The 22,320-nt window shown below is 43.4% G+C and overlaps 2 protein-coding genes across 3 annotated transcripts; both read right to left on the reverse strand.

The window, feature by feature from the left end:
- Positions 1-1,563: 1,563 nt before the first annotated feature.
- Positions 1,564-12,582, reverse strand: bmi1a (bmi1 polycomb ring finger oncogene 1a). 2 transcript variants are annotated; one of them, XM_037079300.1, is made up of 10 exons: positions 12,461-12,582; positions 7,716-7,850; positions 7,324-7,420; positions 6,730-6,785; positions 5,611-5,658; positions 5,274-5,382; positions 4,449-4,488; positions 4,074-4,172; positions 3,811-3,891; positions 1,564-2,943 (listed from the first exon to the last, which is right to left on the reverse strand). In XM_037079300.1, the coding sequence occupies exons 2-10, from the start codon at positions 7,825-7,827 to the stop codon at positions 2,584-2,586; spliced, it is 1,002 nt and encodes a 333-aa protein (XP_036935195.1). In that variant the 5' UTR covers positions 7,828-7,850; positions 12,461-12,582; the 3' UTR covers positions 1,564-2,583. The 2 variants fall into 2 exon arrangements, with proteins under 2 accessions (XP_036935195.1, XP_036935194.1); XM_037079299.1 differs by lacking the exon at positions 12,461-12,582 and adding an exon at positions 9,594-9,776.
- Positions 12,583-13,410: 828 nt separating this feature from the next.
- commd3 (COMM domain containing 3) lies at positions 13,411-18,555 on the reverse strand. The gene is made up of 8 exons (XM_037079301.1): positions 18,241-18,555; positions 17,183-17,294; positions 15,673-15,736; positions 15,519-15,553; positions 14,580-14,640; positions 14,412-14,468; positions 14,263-14,316; positions 13,411-13,648 (listed from the first exon to the last, which is right to left on the reverse strand). Exons 1-8 carry the CDS (start codon positions 18,377-18,379, stop codon positions 13,589-13,591), a joined length of 582 nt encoding a protein of 193 aa, XP_036935196.1. The 5' UTR covers positions 18,380-18,555; the 3' UTR covers positions 13,411-13,588.
- Between the last annotated feature and the right edge of the window lie 3,765 nt (positions 18,556-22,320).

Below are 22,320 nucleotides of genomic sequence, written 5' to 3' on the forward strand. Positions count from 1 at the left end.
CCCTTCTTTTAACCTTCCCCTGCCTGCTCAGGAGTGTGTCCTCGAATGACCCCGAGCTCGTTGTGAAGCTCGTTTTTAAGATAAATGAAATGCCAATCAACTTTTATTGGTAGTATTTAAATGCATTATGAAATGCGATCGTCCCTTCGTCGGTATGAGAAGTATGATATTTGCGCTTAAACGCCAAACAAAGAACAAAAACCAGGGTGGATTCAAGAGAAATATGGTAGACTAAAAGAATGCGCGAGGTCTTTTTTCTTTTTCAAAGGTGTGACTAGAACTTGGTCCAGTAACACAAAACACTGCATCTCCTCGGCTGTGTGACTGGAAAGCTCAGTGAAAGATATTCTACACGAGCCGATTCAGGAGGAACAGTTTTTCTTTCTTCAGCATCACCTGATGGTGACGGCTGAGCTGTCACCTATTTACAGCCAAAGTTTCTGCATCAGTGACAACTTCTTTAAAAGTATTTTAAAATGTGAGTCAATCAAACACGCATTCAACCCACCAACACCCTGAACTTTTGAATTGAGTGAGACTGTGTTTATTTGATTAGTTATTTGATGTTTTGTTTGTTTTGTGAGTTTGTCTTTACGCTATAACCCTACAGACATTAATTCCGTTTCAAGTCCTTAAAAAAAAAAAAAAATCTGGACGGAAAATAAGCCTATAGAATTCAAATGAATCAGCGTTACTATTAAGCGCTTAAGCCCATAATAACACATTGTTCTGCTTATCAAATGCGAAAAAAATCTATTATTGTTTTATGGTTTAATTATTCAATTTTGCTGAAGCTATAAAGTCGGTCTAGGAAACACTGGGTATAAAATAAAGCCTAAACACTTATCTGATGGCGTCATTTTGCTCCCTCTTGTTTAACTTACGTATTCAGGTTGAATCAAATTTGATTGAATTTAATTGGATGAACCAGTTGTTTTCAGCCGCGTGGATGATTGATTGAAAAAAACCCAACTGTGTGTGTTTCGGGATTTTTATATTATTTATAATTAATCAATTTTTTGGGGGGGTAGAATATTTATTGAATGTTTTAATTAAAAAAAATATAAAATAAAATTGTGTTAACCATGAAACTTCTTTTTTTAATGTTTAATTTAGTGTCCTACTTTTGCCATCCACTACATCTAATCATATATGAGCACGAAAATTATACTGGTAGTTATGATTATTATTACTATTTTAAAATAGTCCAATCAAATGATGTTTCCATTTAGAACGCTTCTTTTCAGAGCACTAAAATGCAATTACCCGTGTGATAAATCATCTGCAAACACACACACACACACAAAAAAGATATCAACATGGCTTCCATCTTAATTGGATGTATTGAGAAACATGATTTGATCCCGGGCCAGATCTCCTCCTCCCTGCTCAGACTGGCCTCCTTAACTCAGTTATCTACATCATGATGTGACTCTTTTGCACCCGGCTGCACATTTTCTATTCTTCCTTTATTCAGTCCGGTGAATGGCAGCAGCAGCCTGACTGATGAGCCTCGAACACAAAAAGAAAAAACAAGGGGGGAAAAAAAACCAGCCGGTTTTATTCATAAGTGTAAAATGTTTTTTTTATTTAGATGTTTTATACTGTGCAACAGTAACAATACAATAAGTTGTCCATACAATCGAGCGATACAAATACGGAAAACACGGGAGACATCAAAACATCTGTCATTGAGCATGAAATGGAGCCGAACAGGAGCCCAAGTCATTCCCTCAGAACAAAAGGGGAATAAGAGAAATAACATCATCGCTGATTAAATATGCATTTTGTTTCTATTTACAAGTGGCTTCTCTACAACTGCTTATACGTGTTAAAGACGTGGAGCATAAGCAATCCGATTCCACTGCAGCTACAAGAAACTTTTTTTTCTTCTTTTTTAATTTTTTTTTATTTCCAAGGCGATTTTTAAAGTTTTCTTTTTTTTCCTCCAGAGGCAACGTTCCCGTGAAGCCAGCAGCGCTACACAAACATGTTTGTCTGTCTTTTATCGGAACAAAAAAAAATTAAAAAGTTGATGCTTGAAACACTCCCAAAACAACCTGTCAAAACGAGACGGGTGAGGGAAAACACGCAGAATCTTCTTTCATTAAAAGAAAAAAAAAAGTGTTATCATGAGCATGCATGTTTCAAAATATCCCAACACACATGAAATCAAAATCATCATGATAAACACATTTCATTTGAGACAGAGAAAAAAAGAAAATATAAAAGTCTATCTTCAGTCACTTCTGTAAAATAAAGATGTAGCTTTAAAATGGGATAAATGCTTGTCCTTTTCCAACTTTCTTTTTTCTCGACATCAAAACACTTTCGTATTTAAAAAAAAAAAAAAAAAAAGATCCCCACGTCACCCAACTTCCTCGTTCCTTTTATTTTGAAATGTCTCCGATCCCACTACGTTTTTGAAACTTAACACGTGATGCCAGAATATTGAGAACAACAGATGGAGAGAGAGAAAGAGAGAGAACATTGTCTACACAATGGAACTACGTTGGCATGAAAACAGTATTAGCTGAGCGGGGTTCTGGCGTTGGCTGGTCCGGTTCGGTCCGGAGCCCCGCGTCATCCGGAGGAGGTCGACGAGCCGTTCAGGGAGACCTTCCGGGGCTTGCTGCCGCCGCTGCCTCCGCTACCGTACTGAGTGAAGGACCGGCTCGGGGTCGTGGGGGCGGCGGCCGGGGTCCCGTTGACGTTATTGGGGCCGTGGGGGTGCTGCGGGTGCGGGGACTGCGCAGGCGTGCCGGGGCTCGGCAGCGACGAGGACGTGGACGGGGCCCCGGCGGGACTTCCGGCTTTGTCGCTGGCGGAGTCGCTCTCGGGACCGGACCTGCTCGCGCTGATCTGGCCTTCCTGCTGCGCGTGGCTCACCTTCATCTTCTTACAGTTGGGTCGGACTCTGTACTTGAGCGGCAGAGGGCCGTTCTGTCAGAGAGGGACGGAGACAGATATCGTCAGGTGACTGAAGACAGGAAACAAATCCACATGCAGCAAAGAAGTAACACAAAAATAAAACAATCACAAAACACAGCTCGCTTTTAAGCAGCCAAAATACAGAAATTAACTTTCCAACAATGCCTGCACCGATCAGTTTGTAATTGTTTGAAATTTAAATGGCATGCCAAACAATTTATAACATCCAAAATAAATATTCTGATGCAACGGATAAAGCCATTATCCCCCTTTATTTTCAGGATTTTTATTTTTTTATTTTAACATTTTTTTTCAAGTCTGCCATATTTCTCCAATCCTCAGGGAATAACCCCTGTGTGGACCTACAAGTCAAATTAAAAAAAATGGAAATGTACATAAACTTCTTATACAATAACCTCCAGTCAGCCTGTTTTCTAAAAAGAAAATGAAAATAAAATAAAAACAAAAAAGCAAATAGACATAAATAAGTGTTTTTTAAAAGTTGGCTGGTTGCTGCACCACTTCTAATAATATCTGTTTTCTTTTGTCTTTGCAGTGAAACGGAATCAATTACGATCTTTAATTTAGGCTATTAAATCCGTCAAATACATTGTAAATACAGTCATTTAAAGATCAACATGGATGCTTTCTTAGCCATTAGTCAACATCTTTTTCTTTCAACCAAAAATCACAGGGGGTCTATATGTATACTGCAGGTGGTATTTGTTAAAAATCATGACTACTTTTGCACATCCTATACATTAACGGGCAAACTAACTGCATTTATTATTTACTGCTGTTTGTAACATGAGGAAAATGAGGATAAACCAATCGAAATAAATGTATTTTTTTATGTATTGTTTTAAAAAATAGTCTTACTCTTCTCCAAGTGTAGATATATGCTATATCCATTAACGTGTAGTAATCTTTCAGAGGTTCATCTTCATACATGACTTCAACCTAGAGAGAGGAAAAAAACATATCATATAGTAAATATAATTATATATACACACATAAATATATTTGCACTGAAGAAAGATAAAATAAGAATCATGCACCAACGGATTTGTATTAATTAGATTAAACGTCCAGCTTGTTGGTCAAATATGAAATGAATAAATAATAAGTGGATCAATAAAGACCTGGTAGGTGCTTGGGATGTCCATTTTGCTGCGCAGGAACTTCCTCAGATGCATGACTGTCATGGCTGCTGGACACTGCAGGTACCTCTTGTTAGCCACCTGTAAAAATAGGAAAGGTGTCCAAAATAGTTTAATTTCAAATGTATATGTGTAGAAGTACATCTAAACGAGCACAGTGTGGTCCACCTTAAAAACAGGAAGATGCATAAACAATGAAGCTCCGTCAAGGGAAGACAAAGTATGACAAGAGAGGTGGAAAATGAAATATTCCTCTCTTGAAAAAAAGAATCTGCGGTTCCTGTGTCACTTATTTTTTTCCAAAAGTATGCTGACAGTAAACAATAGCGCTGTGGTAGAAAAGTCAACTTGCCATACCTGATCTTTAGTCGTCTTGGTCTCCACACCAACTCCCAGTCTGCTCAGAATAAAACAAGAGAAAATAACAATGACTTCACAGCTGTCATATTTGTGTTTTTCCATGTAACAACACCGCAGCTATACACGCGATAACAGAATGTGATTATCGACAGGAAAATGTGACTTTTCAAAATAGGGTGGAACTACAGAATCAGCCTCTTGATGAGAAACACTTTTTTTGCTTTCCCCCTGTTTCCTATATCTGACACATCCAGCATTTCAAACTTATATTATATACAACTTATAACTTATATATTATGCCAACAGCCTTTATAATGTGCATTCAGTATTGCAGGGAAGCTAGTAGGGCTGTCAACGATTGAAACGAGTGGATAAATTTGCAAGAAAATGTAATTAAATTATTAAAAGAAATAAAATAATTCTAAAAATATCTTCAACTAATTTCACCAAGGCTGAAAAACAGAACAAAATATTAAATTACAGTGGCATTCACAAACCATTACTGGAAAAAAGCCAATTTATAAACCTCAAGAAAATGTGTGTTGAGGATCAAACTCAGATTGGATATCACTGATTCTGTGTGTTTGTTTATTGTGCTGGAACGCAGGAAAACTTGGATGATTGGATGATTTAGCTTCGCTTTCTGATGCATCACAACAACTGAACAGGTTCAGCAACGCTTGACTGCTCTGCACGCATCTGATCTACAACAATGCAGGGCGTCATCCAAAGACTTTTATAACTAACAAAGTGTGGTGGCAGGAATGAATAAGAATGCCACGACACCATTACTGGAACTAACCCAAAAAAAACAAAGCCTACCTTGTCTGATCGAAGAACTCAATCGAGAGGCTGATGATCTCGTCATCTGTGATAATTCTCTTGTCCTCGTCTGCCACTTCGCCACGATCCTCATTGGATCCGTTGGAAGCTTTAGAACGAACACACACACACACACACACACACACACACACACACACAGATGAATACCACGAAAATCAAGCACAAAAATAAAAGGATGACTGAAAAATTTAAAAGTGAAACACTGAACTGCAAATAAACGCCCCTTTGCTTTTCGTCCTGAACACCAGGAAGCGTGTTTTTTCACTTCACCGTCTCGACTGCAGGTCACTTAAATAAAACACATTTTCTGACTTACCGTCTACCGGGTGCTCTGCGTAAAAGTCTCTCCTCCTCTTCATTTCATCTGAGGACAGTGAGGGAGACGAGCTGTTAGCGAGTGTGTTTGCCTTCAGCTGGCACAGAATTTAAAAAGTACAATACAACAGGACACACGACACCAGAACAGCGGAGTGCAACAAAAACTAAATTAACGGTCGACATGTCTGATAAATCAATTTATGGATTATTTCAAAATCGCACCACTAGCATGCACCTCAGCACCACTGACAGAAACAGAAAAATTCTAAAACTTGAACGATTTTTGAAAGCGCCCTGTTTAATTTATTTATCTTTGTAATGGTCTTCTGTCTCACCATGGTCTCACTTTGAAAGAGAATCATATGTAATATAGAGACTTGGCACTGAAAACAGTTTAGCCTGACCTCATTTAAGGGGTTTGCTCAGCAGCATAAACATCTTAAAGGGGCTCTATGTCATTTTTGGAGAGCAAATACTAATGCAGACTTTGTATTTTTACCTCATTTATATTGTAAATATTCAAATGAATATTTTTTTCCCCCGTACCTGTATAAATGAGCAGTTCTCAGAGGAAAATAAATGTTGCCAGAACACTGTGTGAAGCTAGAAAGGTGGCAGGGTCCACCACATAATCCACAAAGTAAAACAGTGTGAAAGTGTGCTGTCCTTTAAGGTCAGTTGGTTTATCCAGTCACGAAAATGAAGAGGTCGTGTATTGAGGCATAAAAACATAATAATAATCAGTCAATGAATATATTTCTCTTCAGATCAATATTCCTTCCTCGAATACACACAGTGCTTCTTTAACACAAAGACAAACTCGGCACTTTAAAATAACAAAAACAACCAAATGTGATGACGGCAGCAGAAGACGTGACCTCAGCTCAGCGACTGCACTTCTAACGGCTTGTAAACAAACATGTATCTAAAGATGTTTCCGTACGAACATTTGTTAGATTCTTATTCACACTTTTTATTCGCAGGCGGTCTCACAGTTTTTGTGCTGTCCTGATACGACCAGCAGCGTGTGGATCTGACTACTCAACCAAAAGACAAGCAAAGGAAAGTCAAAGGAGACACGTTGGACACAGAGACGCTTCTGCTGTCATGCTCTTACTTTTGAAGAGGCCGGGGACCAGTTTGTACACAATGTCCTGTAGAGTTTTGTCAGACCTTGAAAAGGGGAAGAGAAACGTCAGTCAAGTCACTGCGATACTGGGGTTCTCAGCGTCAACACAACTGATACCAGCGGCAGTTCTATCAAACTCATGGAGAAGGAAGACGGACGAGGTGTCAACGCTTACATGTACATAAATTCCTGAATAGCCATTCCTTGCATTACGGCACAGCTGGTATGCAAAAATACAGACATTCCTCATGAGCATCCAAGGCTTTGAGAAACACACACACACACACTAAGTGTTAATTCTGTCTGAATATTTTAACCCAATAACACATTCCACTCCTGCTACTGAGTTAGGAAACAAGAGGAGAAAAAACTATTGCCATGGCTGCTTAACATCAGCAACACACACACATCTATCATACATTAGAGAGGACAGAAAAGAGCATGCGAAGGTTCATCAGTTTAAGTCATGATGAGGCATCTTAAAGAAAGATGCCTTCGCCCCAGAAGTTAATAATAATCTATATCTGATAGCGAAAAGAGATAAACTCAGAACCCCAGAAATCTAATAACCACAGGTCTCACCTGATGTTGAGCAGAGGCTTGGTTTTGTGCACTTGTACATCACAGATGGGACAGTATTTGCTGGTTTCCAGGTAGCGCACGATGCACATTTTGCAAACTGCAAAACAGTAGAGAGAGAGAGAGAGAAAAAAAAGCAAAGTCAGTATCAGATGACATCTGAAAGGATATCCTGAATCTAAGCTGGTGATGCTAAATCTGTTTTTTTGTTTTGTTTTGTTTTTTTAAAAAAGGCTTCTTGATACTGAGGAGGGATCTCATCTGCAGCTCTGAACACTTCACACAGTGTACCTGCAGAGAAGGTCCCTGCAGCTGCAACATACCCTCACTGTCATTAACACACACACACACACACACACATGTCCACAAAGGAAAGAAGTGGTTGTTCTGCTCACATGAGTGGAGACATTCGATGATGGTGGTCGCGTCGATGAAGTATCCCCCGCACAGCACGCACATGAGGTGAGGGTTGAGCTCGGTGATCTTTATCCTGGTCGTCCGATGCATGTTGAGAGGAGGGAACAACAATCCTGCGTGGAAGAAAACAACAGAACAAACATTTTAAAAGACGGAGAGAAAGAAAGCGAGAGAGAGCAGGTCAAAACAATATGTGCGCTCATAGCGGGACAGGAGGAGAGAACCAGAGGACCGCAGTCTTTTACGACGCGGGGACGGACCATTTGGGGAAGAAGAAAAAAAAGGAGGCTGCTGTTTGTTTGACTGTGTTAAAGCAACATCATCTTTTATGCTAATCCCGATAATATGCAAAGGAGAAGGAGAGACGGTGGCAGATTGATGGGCAGCAGCAGGGTCACCTGACCGGGGCACAGTGACTGATCATAAATCAATCGCTCCCACGGAGGGATCGATGGAGGCTTCATCCTAAAACAACAGCGTTTAACACATGGTGGCACCAGACCGTGAATAAAAAGACATACAGAAAAAATAGATTCATTCATGGGTTTCACAGCTCGATCCTGACTCGGGAGTGTTCTTCAAAATCCGGGCTGATGATGCGGTTTTGGGTTAAAACAAAAGCGGCAGAAATCCAAACGATTCTAAACACACATCGGACCGACGGAGCACCACAGATGTCTGCGACGCTCCGGAAGGTAAATATCCGATAAAGTAAATACATGGTGCGGCTGCGGCCGCTCCACCGTGGAACCAGACGTGTGCCCAGATTTTGTTTTTTAAAAAATAATGCGTGCGTAATTTGTGGCGCCCCGGGGTGAGAGAGGGAGTGAGAGGGGGGGTGGGTGACGACAGGAGACACCCATTCACTGCGTCAGGTGTGCCACACAGGCTTGTGGGGAAACCTGCGCGTTTCTATGGCAACTCCCTTTGCTGTTTAGCCCACATGGCTGACCGCCAGTCACCGCGACGAGCCAGGATCTCCAACCGAGAACAGCGCGGGCGAGCTCTCCGGTGTGCGGAGCGGGAACAAGGAGGGACCGGAGGCTCCCCCCGTCCCCTCCGCGCTCACAGACAGCCGCTGGACTGCCAGGCTGCCGACAGCACGGCTGCCATTTTGTGGAGGAAAAAAAAAACCCGTATCGGTTCAACGGGCTGCGGGGTTTCCTTCGAGAGAAGGCGAATAAAAACGGTATCCGGGTAGTTTACGCGAGCTTCTCCGATCTTTACGGACGGATCCGGGGAGCAGCTCGGGCGCGGTGAACTCGGAGAATAATCTCTGCTGTTATTCCGCGTCGTGTTTTTCCATGGCGCGTTGCGTTGATAATCAGCAGCCGTGCAGCAGCAGCAGCAACATGGCCAGACGGCAGCCACCGTGCTGAAGAAGTTGAAGCGCACACTGGGTCATACTTATTTATTCAGCGCCATTACGAGACCCGCGACAACTTTACCCGGGTCGTGCCAGCGGATATTTTAACTTTACAAGCCCGGTTCTGGCAAACCACACAAACACCGAAATGAGTCCTCCAGTGTCAAGTTATCGTAGTTTATCCATTTTTACTGCAAGCCATGAAGCAAACCCAGGCTGTCTGTAAAAAAACAAAAAACAAAAAAACGGTTTGAAAAACTTCCACCCATGATGTCGACGCGCATTATCAAAAGCTGGGCGCCCTTGAAGAAATAATTTAACAGCATCATTAACAGTCTGACTGGCGCCTATAGACTGCACATGATGAGGTGACCCTCTTTAAACTCTGGGTGACTCTGCCAGCTCCAGCCCAGAACCCACACGGTCACTTCATGGTGCCACAGCCGGCACCATGCCCGAGTCCCGGCCGGGCTTCAGTGCTCAGACCGACCTCTCCTCTTGGCCGTCTCTCAACAGACCACTGCAGACAAAGTTTGGAACGGCGGCTCCGATCCAAGGGATGCCTCACACATGGATAATGATGGATGACGTCTCGGGCTACATATACGCAGGGAGCCTGTTGCGCCATTAATCGATTGGCTGGTGTTTGGACAACTGCTCTCTCTCTCTTGTCCTGCGGGAGCTGACTTTATAAGACATCGAGTCAGTCACGCCACAAATCCACAAAGGACCGAAGTTTCGGTCAGACTGGGAACGAATGCTTGCAAAATGGATAAAAAAAATATTATTAATTAAAAAAATTAAAAATAAAAAAAAAGCATCAGCCAACAAAACGCCTAAACCAAAGTGTGGTCCAGACTCCCGTTATGGACCCAGCTCTCCTACAGAAGCGCTGGCTGCACACAGAAAAGATGGAGCAGATACATGACGTGTGTGCCTTTCTGTCAAGACTGTTCGGTTGAATCCTGGAGCCGGCGCTGGCAACACACCCTCACATTAACGCAGATGAATCTTTAATTCCTCCAATAAAGCAGCAACAAATGAAGAGATTTCCTCCCCCCTCGGTTCTTGCAGTGACCCCGAAGTCATGCCGACCTCATTTATTCCCCAAAAAGAGCCCAGTTCCTCTTGTAAAGGTTCCCCTCTTGCATGTAAATCAACAGCAGCTGGAAATAACCCAATTAAAATCGGGAAAATGGGAAAGAGAGAGAAGAAAGAAAGAAAGAAAAAGAAAAAACAAGAGCTCATATTCACACCGCTGTCTGTCAGTTTCGACAACCTTGAAAATGAAGAGCTGGGGATTCCTAAATAACAAGAGTCGAAACAAACCAGGGTTCACTGTCCTGCTGTGGGTTAGATTGTGCCCACCTCACGCTGCAAGCCCCCAGAATCTGTGAGGCTGCGTTATCACAACTACATGGACCCCGTGAGCCTGTCAATCTGCAGACCCGGGTGACGGTGGGGGGGGATCATTTTAACCCATTACGCACACTTAGGCTGCCCAACAGCATTCATGAGTACAATCAGATTTTCTTTTCTTTCTTTCTTTCTTTTTTTTTTTTTGCATCCCCCCGACCTAAGCCCCCTAAGAAGGCAGGAGCCCGCCTGGCTCGTGTCTGGCTGTCCCTGTGTCGCCACATTCGAGTCACACTGTCCTCCAGCATTTAGAAAATATGGAAATCCATATTGACAATAAATGTCAACAAACAGTCCACGCTGGCATTAGCCCACATGAAATAAAGTGATTTTTTTTTTTTTAACCCGTGCGTTTGGCTTACTCGCGAGAAACAACCAGCCTTTTGTGAGCTTCCCCCCCTGGCCGACGTGTCGCCTGCATTTTTTAAAAATTTCTCCAAAAGCCGACCGCCCCTCTTAATTGGGACGATCGCACGCCGGGGGACGACGGGCCAGGGTGCGTGATGATCGGTGAACCGAGTGTTTACCGAGCGGCAGTCGCGAAACATTTATGCACAATTAAAAATGGCTCGCCTCCTTGTCACGTCCGTGGGAGCCGTCCAAGTTAAGTTAATAAATCAAACATCGGGTCACATACACCCAAAGCCGACACAGCGCCCGGTTCGCAACACCCCAGACTACCCGATTCTATAAAATGAAGACGCTGCGTGGAAGTATGAGCACGGCAGGAGCGTTTGGAGCACTTGCTGCCGTTAAGATCTCAGCCAACACAGCCTGGTTCGCCCGAGATCTCCCACTTTACATAAATCCAAACGACACAAGGCGAAACCCGACCGCGATCAACTTATACGGACACGTTACCCGACGCGAGATCGTGCCGGAGCGCGTGTGCGTGGATCTTAATTCGCGTGTGTGGCCGTGCGGGGAACATCTTTTACCAACAACAACAACAACAAAAAAAAAAAGTGGTGCGCACACACACACACACACACACACACACACACACACACACACACACGGCAGCTCCACGTCGGTGATCGCTGCAGCCACCGTTGAGAGCTCCACATCCACCGCTGGATCGCCGCGTACAAAAACACAAAAGCACCCGACCCGAGCGTCGCCTTCTGCCCCCGTTAGTTAGACACGATATCGAATGAGACGTACCTGGAGGCTCGGCTGGGAAACGGTGGGTCTTGAGGCGAATAGACAATGAAAGTTGGGGGGCGATCAGCAGAAAATGAATAGGAGCCGAGCCGCCATCTTGAAGCAGGCTGCAGACGCTGTCAGTGGCGGAGAGCGCACGGCGGACCGGAGCGCATTTCAGACGTGCGAATAAAAACTCCTCTTCTGCTCGCCGCCTGCGCGCCGTGTGCGTGTCCGATTCGCGGCGTCTGGAGAGCCCGGTCGTCCGGCTTCGGCTCGGGAAGGATCCCACTTCGGCACCGATAACTTTGCCTCCAAAATATCCGCTTCACCCCCAGTAAAATGCAGCAGTGTGTGTGTGCTCCGTGGAAACTGACACCGTCCCCAAAATGGCTTGTAGTTCGACCGCCCCGCTTTGGTCACGTGGTCTCGTTGCTTAAGGGTGCCTAGGAATTACTGTCGGTGTACGCTGTTTTCCCCCCACCACCACCACCTAATCTACTACGCATGATACAAAATAACACACGAAACGCACATAATGTACATGTGAACAGCCTTTAAATACCGTAAAGCACCTAGCAGCGTGTGCTTCACTTGAGCCGCGATGACAGCAGGCAGCTGGTTAAAGGGCGCGTAAAAAAAAAAAAGAGAGAGAGAGAAATGTCCTGTCGGTGTATTCTGCTCTTTTCTCATGTATGACGCATGCTTTTAAATAACCCCCATCACACACGTCCACGCAGTTTGGTTCACTTTTCGGCCAGAAAGAACACACAATTCATGCACTCGCACGTCTCCTACTTGCGCTCGAATTTGCTCTGCGATCGCGGGCGTGCGGAAAGTGGCTGCCGACGGTGTTTCCCTCGTCTCTCCGGGGTTAAAAATAACTGCGGCACACACTCACACACGTTCACGTCGTTTTTCAGGACCCCTCAAAATGCCTCGATCTCCTCTCTCTCGCTCTCTCTCTCTCTCTCTAGCTCTCTCTCTCTCTCTCTCTCTCTGTCTCTCCATCGGTCCACCAGAGCTCAAAGGGGCCACCTCATTCATCCGTGGTGCTTTTAAAAGAAGAAGAAGAAAAAGAAAAAAAAAGAGAGATCCATGCACACTCGGTTTAAAAACACGTCCATGTGACAAATGGCTCTGCTGTCAAACCTTTGTCACAGGCTGCCCTGACATGTGCAAGAAAAAAAAAAGAAACAAAAAAACAGAAAACAAAACAACAACAACAAAAAAATGCGCCGCAGCTTCCACTTGATGAATCGGAGTCTTTCTCCTTCAGCCAGCGCCGCAGAAAACGAAGGCATGTCGGATGTTTATGGAATCTGAGCCGCCGTGGCGCTTCAGCATGCAGGAGCTTTGAACTTTCAGCTGAGGTGGATGCAGAGGGATACAAGAGGAGGGGGGGAAAAACCCGCTCGGTCTAAAAAAAAAAAAAAATAAAAAAAAGTCACAGATTTCTTATGTATATAAATATGCGCCATCACCAGCCAGAGTCCTGCAGAGTAACACACCAAAACAAGCTGATCCTCCTCTTGTAACGGTGGCTAAATACATAAATAAATAATACAATTTTTTAAAAAAAAATCCTATTCAGGCAAAACAGTCACACAACCGACTCCATATTCAAACCGCACGTTTCACATCTCTCTCACACACGCGACACCTACAACATGGCGGTGGAATATATCCTCCCACCTGATGGGAGAGTCTCACATCTGGGTCAGCGTGAAATCAGTCAAAGCACGAGGTGGAGTTTCATTCGTTTTGTTGGCGCTTTTATTTCTTTTATTTACTAGTGAAACACAAGTTGGAATGAAATGCCACGTCAATGCCAGGTACAAAACAGACAAACAGAAAAGAAGAGCTGAGCAGTGGCGCTGGAAGCTGCTGGAGGTCAGTGCTTGGCGAGGCGAGGGGAGCAGGACATCACATCTGACTGGCTTTCTCCACACTCTTGGCAGCGTCCTTCAGCTTCCCCACCAGATCCTAAAGAGGGACAAAGGGAATCAAGTCGGCGGAAATGATAATTACCGCTTGGAAATAAAACCATGTCTGCGCTGTGAAGAGTCCTCATTATAAATAAGAGATAAGCAAAGTTTGTGCGCTCGGATAAATTTTCTTTTTTTTTTTAGTCACGCTAAACTGAAGCCACGTGAATCCACCGACTTCATAAAGCACCGTGGATGTGATGGAGACCAGGTCACAGGTTAAAAAAAAAAACATTATGGCCATAACACATTTATTTTTATATCAAAACGCATCACCGTCAACGTCATCAATCGGTTCTCTGCAAGATCCGTTTATTTTCTGTGGTGATGAGAATCCTCGTCCTGACGCCGCTCTCATTTATTTTCAGATGCATTTTCACAGATGTTTTATTTTGGAAATCCCCCTCTTCTGAAGCTGAAAAATACCCAGCAGCTATCAGGTCAATGAATTGACTTCTTTCTTTCTTTCTTTTCTTTTTCTTGGTTTTTTTTTTTTTTTTTTTAGTCTCAGTAAAATAATAAAAAAGGAAAAGATGCGGAGAACAAGTAAATTTACAAAAAAAACCCAAAAACAAACAAAAAAAAAACCCCAAAACAAAACCCTTCCTCTACCTGTAGCTGCTCCATCGTGCAGGTGAAGCTGACATCCTCCGAGGATCCTTCATTCTGAGAGGAAAAGGAACAAGACACGGCTCACTGTGTAAGATAATCACACAGAGGGGAACCTGGAAAAGCCATAAAGTTGTGTTTCCGAGTCTCACCTCAGTGTCCAGTGAGATCAGGTAGACGGGCTCGTTGACCTTGTCGACCTGGGAGTTCTGTCAGAGAGACAAACATTTTTTTTATTTATTTTTTTATTTTTTAATTTCTTGAGGAAGTTGCGCAACAGAAAACACTAAAGATACGATCCCAAACTTCATCTCCTGTACCTTCATGTGGTATTGTAGACGCCACGACACGTCGTTAACCCGAGGTGGACACCTCCCTATGCTGGGAGAGGGTGACAGTTACTGTGCAATCTGTGATCTCGAGTAAATAAGAGTAGATGCACTTTAACAGACAGCGGCTCGGGGAGGTACTGCTCTATAATTCGACCATAATCTTACGATCTGGATGCTGAAAGTGTTGGACACGTGTTCTTAAAAAAATATACATAGAAAGTCCTTGAAAAGTCGATTCTCTAAACCCTCTCAGGATTCAATTTGAGGGCCATCTGAGCTGGTTTAACGACGCACCTTAGTTTTGTGCACCGTGACTTTTCTGTGTTTGTGTTAAATATGAACTGACCAATTGTCCCTCACAAATAAAGACACGTTTTTGTTGAGGACGCGTCATAAAAAAAAAACAGTATTTACATCGCAATTAATCTGATGTCTTTAAAGGTGCACTGTGTAGCTCTGGGGAGGAAATGTAAGATCTTAACTGACTTTTTTTGTATGTCTGAACAAACTAAACAAACACACTCTCTTTGTTTTCACGGCTGAATAAACTGACTAAACAAACTGACCTCAAAGGGACAAAAGTTTGTTTTGTTTATTTGTGGCGGACCCTGCCACCTTTCAAGCTTCAAACAGTGTTCTAGGGATCTTATTTTCCTCTGACAACAGCTTGATTATTCAGTTGTGGAAAAAATAAATATTACCTCAAATATTTTTTTGGATATTAAAAATCTGAGTTTGAATTTCTTACTTGAAACTACACAGTGCCCCTTTAACACCAGTGTGGAGGGGAATTTTTTTTAAAAAAATGGGGAAAACGTTGACCTTTCATTTTTAACAATCAGTGAGCAAAATCCTTCAGTCGGAAGGCTGCAATGTTAAAAATTCAAAATATATCACCACCAGCTCTGCTCATCTCTGCAGGCTTACCTCGCTAACACACGGTCCAGCTCTGTTTTATGTTTCTGTGAAACACAAACATGCTTCTGTGAGTGATGGATAAAAATCAGCCACAATGGGTTACAAGACTGTATGTTCAAAAAAATAGATAAATAAAATGTTTAAAGAGTGTTGGAGCTGTCACCTGATAGGTGCTGTAGAATATTTCTATTCTCTCTGCACTGAATGTGAGTTCTTCTAGGCAGGAGCTGTAGGAACAAAAACACACCCATTTCACCAAACTTCACTTGTCTGGTTTTTTTAAAAAACGGTCACATTTTTTGGACAGTTTTTTGGAAGTTTACACCAGCATTCATTTTTTCCCCCCCTTTGCAAAGAAGAGCCAGTGCTTTGGTCCTGTGTAGGCTGACTGTTGATGTCTCCATTGTCTAAAGGGAACACAGGGGCTTGTAATCACATTTCAATTTAGATTGTGGAAGAAATAAAAGACAACCACTTAAAAGCATGTTTTTTTGTTTTGTTTTGTTTTTTTTTTCCAAGGGAAGAGAACAGAGGAAGAAACTCAGTGAGTCAAAATGGTTCTTCAGCTGTATTTTGGTTCTTGTCTGTTGGATGATCAAACACACACACATGCACAAACACACACAGAGACAGTTACTACTTGAATGTTTATGCCTTTATCCTTCACTCTGACAGTGATCAGAATAACACCTACGCTCTCTAATTTCAAGCACCCAAAGCATAGGTGGGACGGTAAAAGATTTAATCGTGGATTGAGATTTTAAAACAAAAAAAACAAACAAAAAAAACAGTAACAATTAGTTGATTGTGGTGATGGGAGTAATGGTGAGTATCCTCACAGGTAAGATGTCTAACTCACTGACTTCCTGATTTGTTTGGAATTGCCCAAACCTGTCACCGCTGCTGGAATCATGGCTTGAACCCTGTACCGCCCACAAAAACAAGTTTTAATTATATGTGTGGAAAATCAAACCAAAGGTAGGTGAGGTTGCAATCTTTTATCTGTGCAGGAAGACCTATGATTTATGATGACTTGTCTCAGATTCTTGGATTGAAGATGTGCTTCCTACGGAAATATTTGTCTCCTCGCAGAATGAAAAGCTTAAAGTGATTCCAGTTTTATTTTTAAAGGTTCAAGAATATTTTTTTGATGGTTATCTGGATAACAATTATGTTGGATATTTTCATATCGTCCCATACCTAACCATAAGACAATGACAAAAACAGCTTAATGCAACAAAGCAATGCAGATGGGCAATTAGGCAAAGCTGCCATTTTCAAATCTAAGCTTCAACCAATCCAAGACAAGTGTGTTAAATATAAATACAGACCCCATTATTTACACACAATCAGAACACAACACTGCAAGTCTGCTCATTTCTACAACATTCACCTGCCTTAAAGTTTATTCTAGTTTTTAACAGGAAAATGAGACAACAATTTGCATATTTGCTCTGTGTAATGTTTTGCTGCAATCTTTGAATTTTACTGCTGCAGTATTTGTTAGAGTCCTGGTCTTTTGGGAGTTGCAGAAACAACATATTTCCTGTCACAGTGTGTGATAAGGGGCACAGACAGACAGCTAATAATGAGCCTATTTTTAGATTGCTCACCGCTGCAGCAGCGCTGCACTGTCACAGGAAGGAAGCCCTGCTGTGTCTGACGACGCCTACCTTATCGTCGACTTGTCCGCGCTCTGTTTGACCGCCTCCAGTATGAAGGTGGTGGCCGCGGTGTGACTCTGCTTGAGCAGGATCTGGTCGAGCCGCTTCAGCTCGGGCTGATCTGTAAAACCACAGAGCAAGACAACACGCTGCAGTGAGGGTGCAAATGTGCAGTCAAGGGGAGCGTGCGGTTTATATATGTGTGTGTGTGTTTACTCTCTGTGGACTGAACAGACGCGTTTGATTGCTTTAATGTGCGACCCATACTCGTGCTCTCTAGATTGACGTGTGGAATGGAAATCAATGATGATTTGCATGTGAATGGACCCCCGAGCTGCATCAGCCAGGGGAGAGGAGGGGAGGAGGAGTGGAGTGGGTCCTTTGTTTGTGTGTATACTGAACATTTCACTTTCTACATCATTCTGCCATTAAAGAGAACTGGACTGCTGCAGAAGTTGGAGACACACACACACACACGCGCATCCACGGCCAGGACAGAGCAGGAGCTGTAACACCACTGCGACAGGAAGAGCCCTCCTGTCGTTTGGCATGATTTAACATTCGCTGCTGAAATCCCTGAAAATAATTCAAAATAAGCGATGGTGCGTTCAAGGACCTGCTAAGGAGCGGACGCAGGGCGAGTGATCGCACGTGTATCCCTTATCAGTTTGGACTAACAGTGATGGATTTGGTCTGATAGTGCGTAGTGGAGACCTGGTGCCGGTTTAAATGACAAAAGGCACCCCGAGTGGCCGTGTGATTGTGTGTGTGCTGCTGCATGTAAAGCAGGCAGCAGAGCAGGCTAGCATCGCTTTAGCCCCGGCGGCTGACGGGCGGCTGTCTGCCGCAGATCCTCCTCGCCTCGCTGCAGATCCTTCACGTAAACACGGGAGGAGGAAACCGGTTTGGAGCGAGTGCTGGTTCGCAGGAGAGCAAAATAAAAAAATAAACCCGCAAACGCCGAGGCAGCTTGTCTACACTTTCAACACGGAGAGAAACCGGAAGCAGCCGCGGAGACAAAAGCGTCGTCGGCGGCGGCGGCGGCGGGGGAAGAGGCGGCGGCTCACCGAGGACTCCGGGGTCCCCCCGAGAGGAGAGCAGGCTCCGGAAAGACACGTCCACCAGCACCTGGAAGCTGATCTGGTCGAAGGCGGACGGGTCGGCGAGGGACTGCAGCCCTCTCTGCACAGACTCAGACAACTCCATTTTGTAAAAGGGGTGACCCACGACACGAGACCACGTGACGCATCAGCTGATGCAGCGTGTGGAGAGGCTGAGGAGCTGAAGAGCTGAGGAGAGAGAGACTCCGAGCTGAGGCTGAGGAGGGAGAGATCACCGGAGGGTCGTCACGGAGGAGAGATGTTCAGGGCGCGTGGTGCTCAAAGTGGGGTCCGGGGGACTCTCAGGGGTCCTTGAGGGTCTTCTGAGGGTCCACCAGTAGGAAGAGGAGCCATTTATTTTCACTTTGATTCCCTCCAAAAGGACGATGAAATAATGTTCGACTATTTCAGACACGAGTTTAAACAGCTGTTCTGCAATAAAACATATAAAAGCAGAAGTGTGATCAAATGGAGGAGCCAGAGACAAAGTCTTATCAAATGTGGGCCAGGGGTCTGATTTGTGTCAGTGATGAGAAACAGCTTAAACTTAGAAGAGAACTGATAGATAGATAGATAGATAGATAGATAGATAGATAGATAGATAGATAGATAGATAGATAGATAGATAGATAGATATTTTATTTGTCCAGACATAAACAAAAAACACTGATGCACACATCAACATAGGGGGAAAAAATGAAATGGGAATACAACAGCAAAACCAAGAATATGACAATGAAAAGAGTGAAGTCTGGGTTTGAACTGTAAGGTGACCAGTGCAGGTTGGGTGATTAAGACTACCCTGCAGGGGCACCTTACAACACAGAGGCTAAAGAAAACCTTTGACTTTGAAGAGAATAAAACCAAAACAACAGAGAGAGTGAGTTCATATTGAGGTTTACCATGTTAGAAGCAGTTAGAGCCACACATTCAAAATAAACTGAAACTAGAACAGGATAAGGACTCTGTGGCCGCTGCAACCATATGAAATGTGCTGATATTTAATTCATGGGGTGTTGTTCACTGGCTATACCTGGACACACTGAATGCAAACTGTCCGGGGCACTCGTTACAGTCAGTGCAGTGAAGAGCTGACACCAGGAAACAGTCAGTATCACTTCCCTTTGGAGATGATATGAAGCTGGTGAGACATGTTGACATGACAATTAAGATCATTTGAATGTTGTTCCCCTTCTGCACAGTCAGCACCAGCCTTTTTTTTAGACATTACATTACATTTCAAACAGTTTTACAGATAAATGCTGTACCACAATCACAACTGAAACCTTTTACAGTTTAGCTAACCAGTATCATCACGTCGACATCATTTTCTCTTCATTAGAGGGTTTGAAACTGGCAAACACTTCCTGGGTTTTGATCACTGGCCCTGATCAAAAAAATGAGCTGAAGGTGAAGGAGCAGTTATAGAGAGGAGACTTTAATCAGAAGAGGAAGATTTTCATTGAATGATTTTTTTTATGCCTTAATAAACTTAAAAAAAAAAAAGAAGAAGAAGAAAAAAAATATTTTGTTTTCATGTCTGAATAAACAGAATAAAGAAGCTTACCTCGCACCTTATAGTCATCTGAGTTTATTCACTAATAGAAAAAAGAATATCTGAATTTCTTATTCAGAACTTTCCAAATTCAAAACTACACAGTGCACCTTTAATTAACCAGCGTCGCCACGTTGACATAATTTTCTTTTTTTTTCATTAGAAGGTTTGAAACTTGCAAAAACGTTCATGAGTTTTATTGATTTGCCCTGTTAAAGTTCCAGATCAACAGATGGAGCTGACCGATTTTAAAGAGAGGTGAGAGGATGAACAACATGGACTCAATTTTACAACCAGCGCGCATTTGACGTCTGAGCAGTGAAGGCAGAATGAGCTCCAAAGCGCTTTCTGTTACACTTTAACTCCGTTTTTATTCTCCTGCGCACGATGTTGTTTTCCAGGAGGCGGTCTGCAGGTAGAGCGCTGGTGAGCAGCACTTCTAAATTTCCATTATGTCAGCTAAAACATGTGTAATCAGTGTGTAATGCAGCCTCGACTTGGAACCACGTGACAACTGTAACTCTGCAGAGGAAGGAAATTCCCTTTTGCATTAAAAAAAAAAACGCGACTGCATCATTAGCTGCGGGATTATGCTGCATGCAGATGGTTGCAGACTGCTTTTCACTGAGCTGGGAGCGCAGAACACACCGATCCTCCAGGTTATCATGGCGCACACACGGACACGCCGCTCCGCCGTGAAGAAGTGCAGCTTTTAAAGGAGCAGTCCCGAAGAAATTCCTATTAATTAGCCTACTTTAATTCTTGCGTTACTCAGCACAGTAACACCCCCATCTTAGCCTCTGCGCTGTTGATTTTTTTCAGTGCTCACTCAGCAGTTTTAAACTCCTGTGTGGGGGGAAAACAAAACAACGATTATTTCACTGCTCCCAAATGTTGCCCGTCCCGGCGGCATGCAACGCTTTTATTAACCACAACACGCATTTTGGGCTGCGTCATTTCCCCTATAAGTGAGACCATCCACAGCCTGTCGTCCATTATTCATAAATGAGGAGGATTGCATCTACTGCAGCGCGGCCACACACGCAGCAGCTATCGCAGTGACCTCTGACTCCGCGCTTTGTCCAAAGTCCATTTTGGCTCCGGGTCGCGTTGTGAAATAGATTAGCCTTCACTCTCTCCCTGCTGTTTCGTTTTTGTTTGTTTTTTCTCTCCCCTCCAAGACATGTGTCTTATCTCGATGTGCATCCTCACTTGTCATTGCGACGTCTCTTACGTCATATCAGGCCTACGTTGTCATTTATTGGTATGCGTAAAGGTTTACGCGTCGTCAGCGACGTGTCAGAATGGATTTGATAGACAAAATGTCTCAGCGTTTTTTTTTGTTTGTTTGTTTGTTTGAGTGCTGCCGTGTATTTAAACCAACGTGGTTACAAGTTGTGCAGCTTCTTAACAAGTTAATGCAACTCCTTCAAAATAAAACTCCTGCTAAATGATGTAATCCTGACATCGAGTGTCTGGTGAGTGACAGTGACTGATAAATCCACACTGTCTGTGTGGCTGAAAGTACCCGCCTGGTTCTGTTTCTGCATGGTTGTCTTTGCAGCTTCACCCTCGGACTGATCTGTTTACCGTACAACCGACACGGCGCTTCTTTTCCATCATTATGCTGCTTCTCTGATGAGGCTATTTAAAGATTAAAGCGCACAAGTTCAACGGAAACATGAGCTTATTTTTTTTTTTATTTTCAGAAATTTTGTCAGAAATAGCTCTGCTACTCACCCTGTGTCATCTGCGTCACTGTTGGTAAAGCCACTTCTTCTTCCCCCCCCCCTTTTATTTTTACCTCTCAGTAGTTTATGTCACAATTATTCCAAGACATCTGACACACATTTCACAACATCCTGGTTGGAAAACCCGAACGACCTCCCCGAATTCATTAGTCAGTTGAGCCGTGAAGCTCTTTAAAGGCGTTGTGAAGGAGTCCAAACTGCTCTGATGTCTCCACTTCAGTGTCACATTTGGATAAGCCACAAAAGGGACACACGTCCGAAAGAAACTGATGTTGTGGTTGCAAATCTAAACTGATACTTTACACTTCAAATGAAATGAAAAATTGATCATTGGGCTCCTGCTGACGGATTTTGTTTGGATGCAGATTTGGCACGCTGATGTTTAACCTCAGTCAAAATCTATCTATTATTAATTATGTCATTATTTCACTCGCTATCGTCATTAATCTCCACTCGACAGTATCCACACAGTCGTATAACCACTTTGCTCTTAGTTGTGATTCCCTTCCTCTGACTGTCCTGACATACTGACAATGACACGCTGGAAACATCCCCTTTAAGAGGACGCTGCGGTAATATGACCTTGGGAAATGTGTGCATTGTCTACAACAGGGAGTCGTTGTCAAAAGCAGCTCGAGACCTGTCCAAACGAGGTCTTCCATTGGCTGTTTTGACGCACATTCAATTAGAACTGCAACAAGTCTCACAAGAATTTAAGACGCTCATATACTGTCACATTTC

This window comes from Acanthopagrus latus, chromosome 19 (genome assembly GCF_904848185.1).
Source record: "Acanthopagrus latus isolate v.2019 chromosome 19, fAcaLat1.1, whole genome shotgun sequence".
NCBI lineage: Eukaryota > Metazoa > Chordata > Actinopteri > Spariformes > Sparidae > Acanthopagrus > Acanthopagrus latus.

What these genes read in the sequence shown, in the direction of transcription:
- commd3 (XM_037079301.1), bottom strand. Translation starts at nt 18,379, where the DNA reads ATGGAGTTGTCTGAGTCTGTGCAGAGAGGGCTGCAGTCCCTCGCCGAC. An exon ending in CTGGACCGTGTGTTAGCGAG is followed by an intron (nt 14,641 to 15,518) that starts GTAAGCCTGCAG and finishes ACCCTCTCCCAG; the next exon opens with CATAGGGAGGTGTCCACCTC. An exon ending in GCACGATGGAGCAGCTACAG is followed by an intron (nt 13,649 to 14,262) that starts GTAGAGGAAGGG and finishes GTCCCTCTTTAG; the next exon opens with GATCTGGTGGGGAAGCTGAA.
- bmi1a (XM_037079300.1), bottom strand. Translation starts at nt 7,827, where the DNA reads ATGCATCGGACGACCAGGATAAAGATCACCGAGCTCAACCCTCACCTC. An exon ending in CGCAGAGCACCCGGTAGACG is followed by an intron (nt 5,383 to 5,610) that starts GTAAGTCAGAAA and finishes TTCGTTCTAAAG; the next exon opens with CTTCCAACGGATCCAATGAG. An exon ending in GAGTTCTTCGATCAGACAAG is followed by an intron (nt 4,489 to 5,273) that starts GTAGGCTTTGTT and finishes TATTCTGAGCAG; the next exon opens with ACTGGGAGTTGGTGTGGAGA.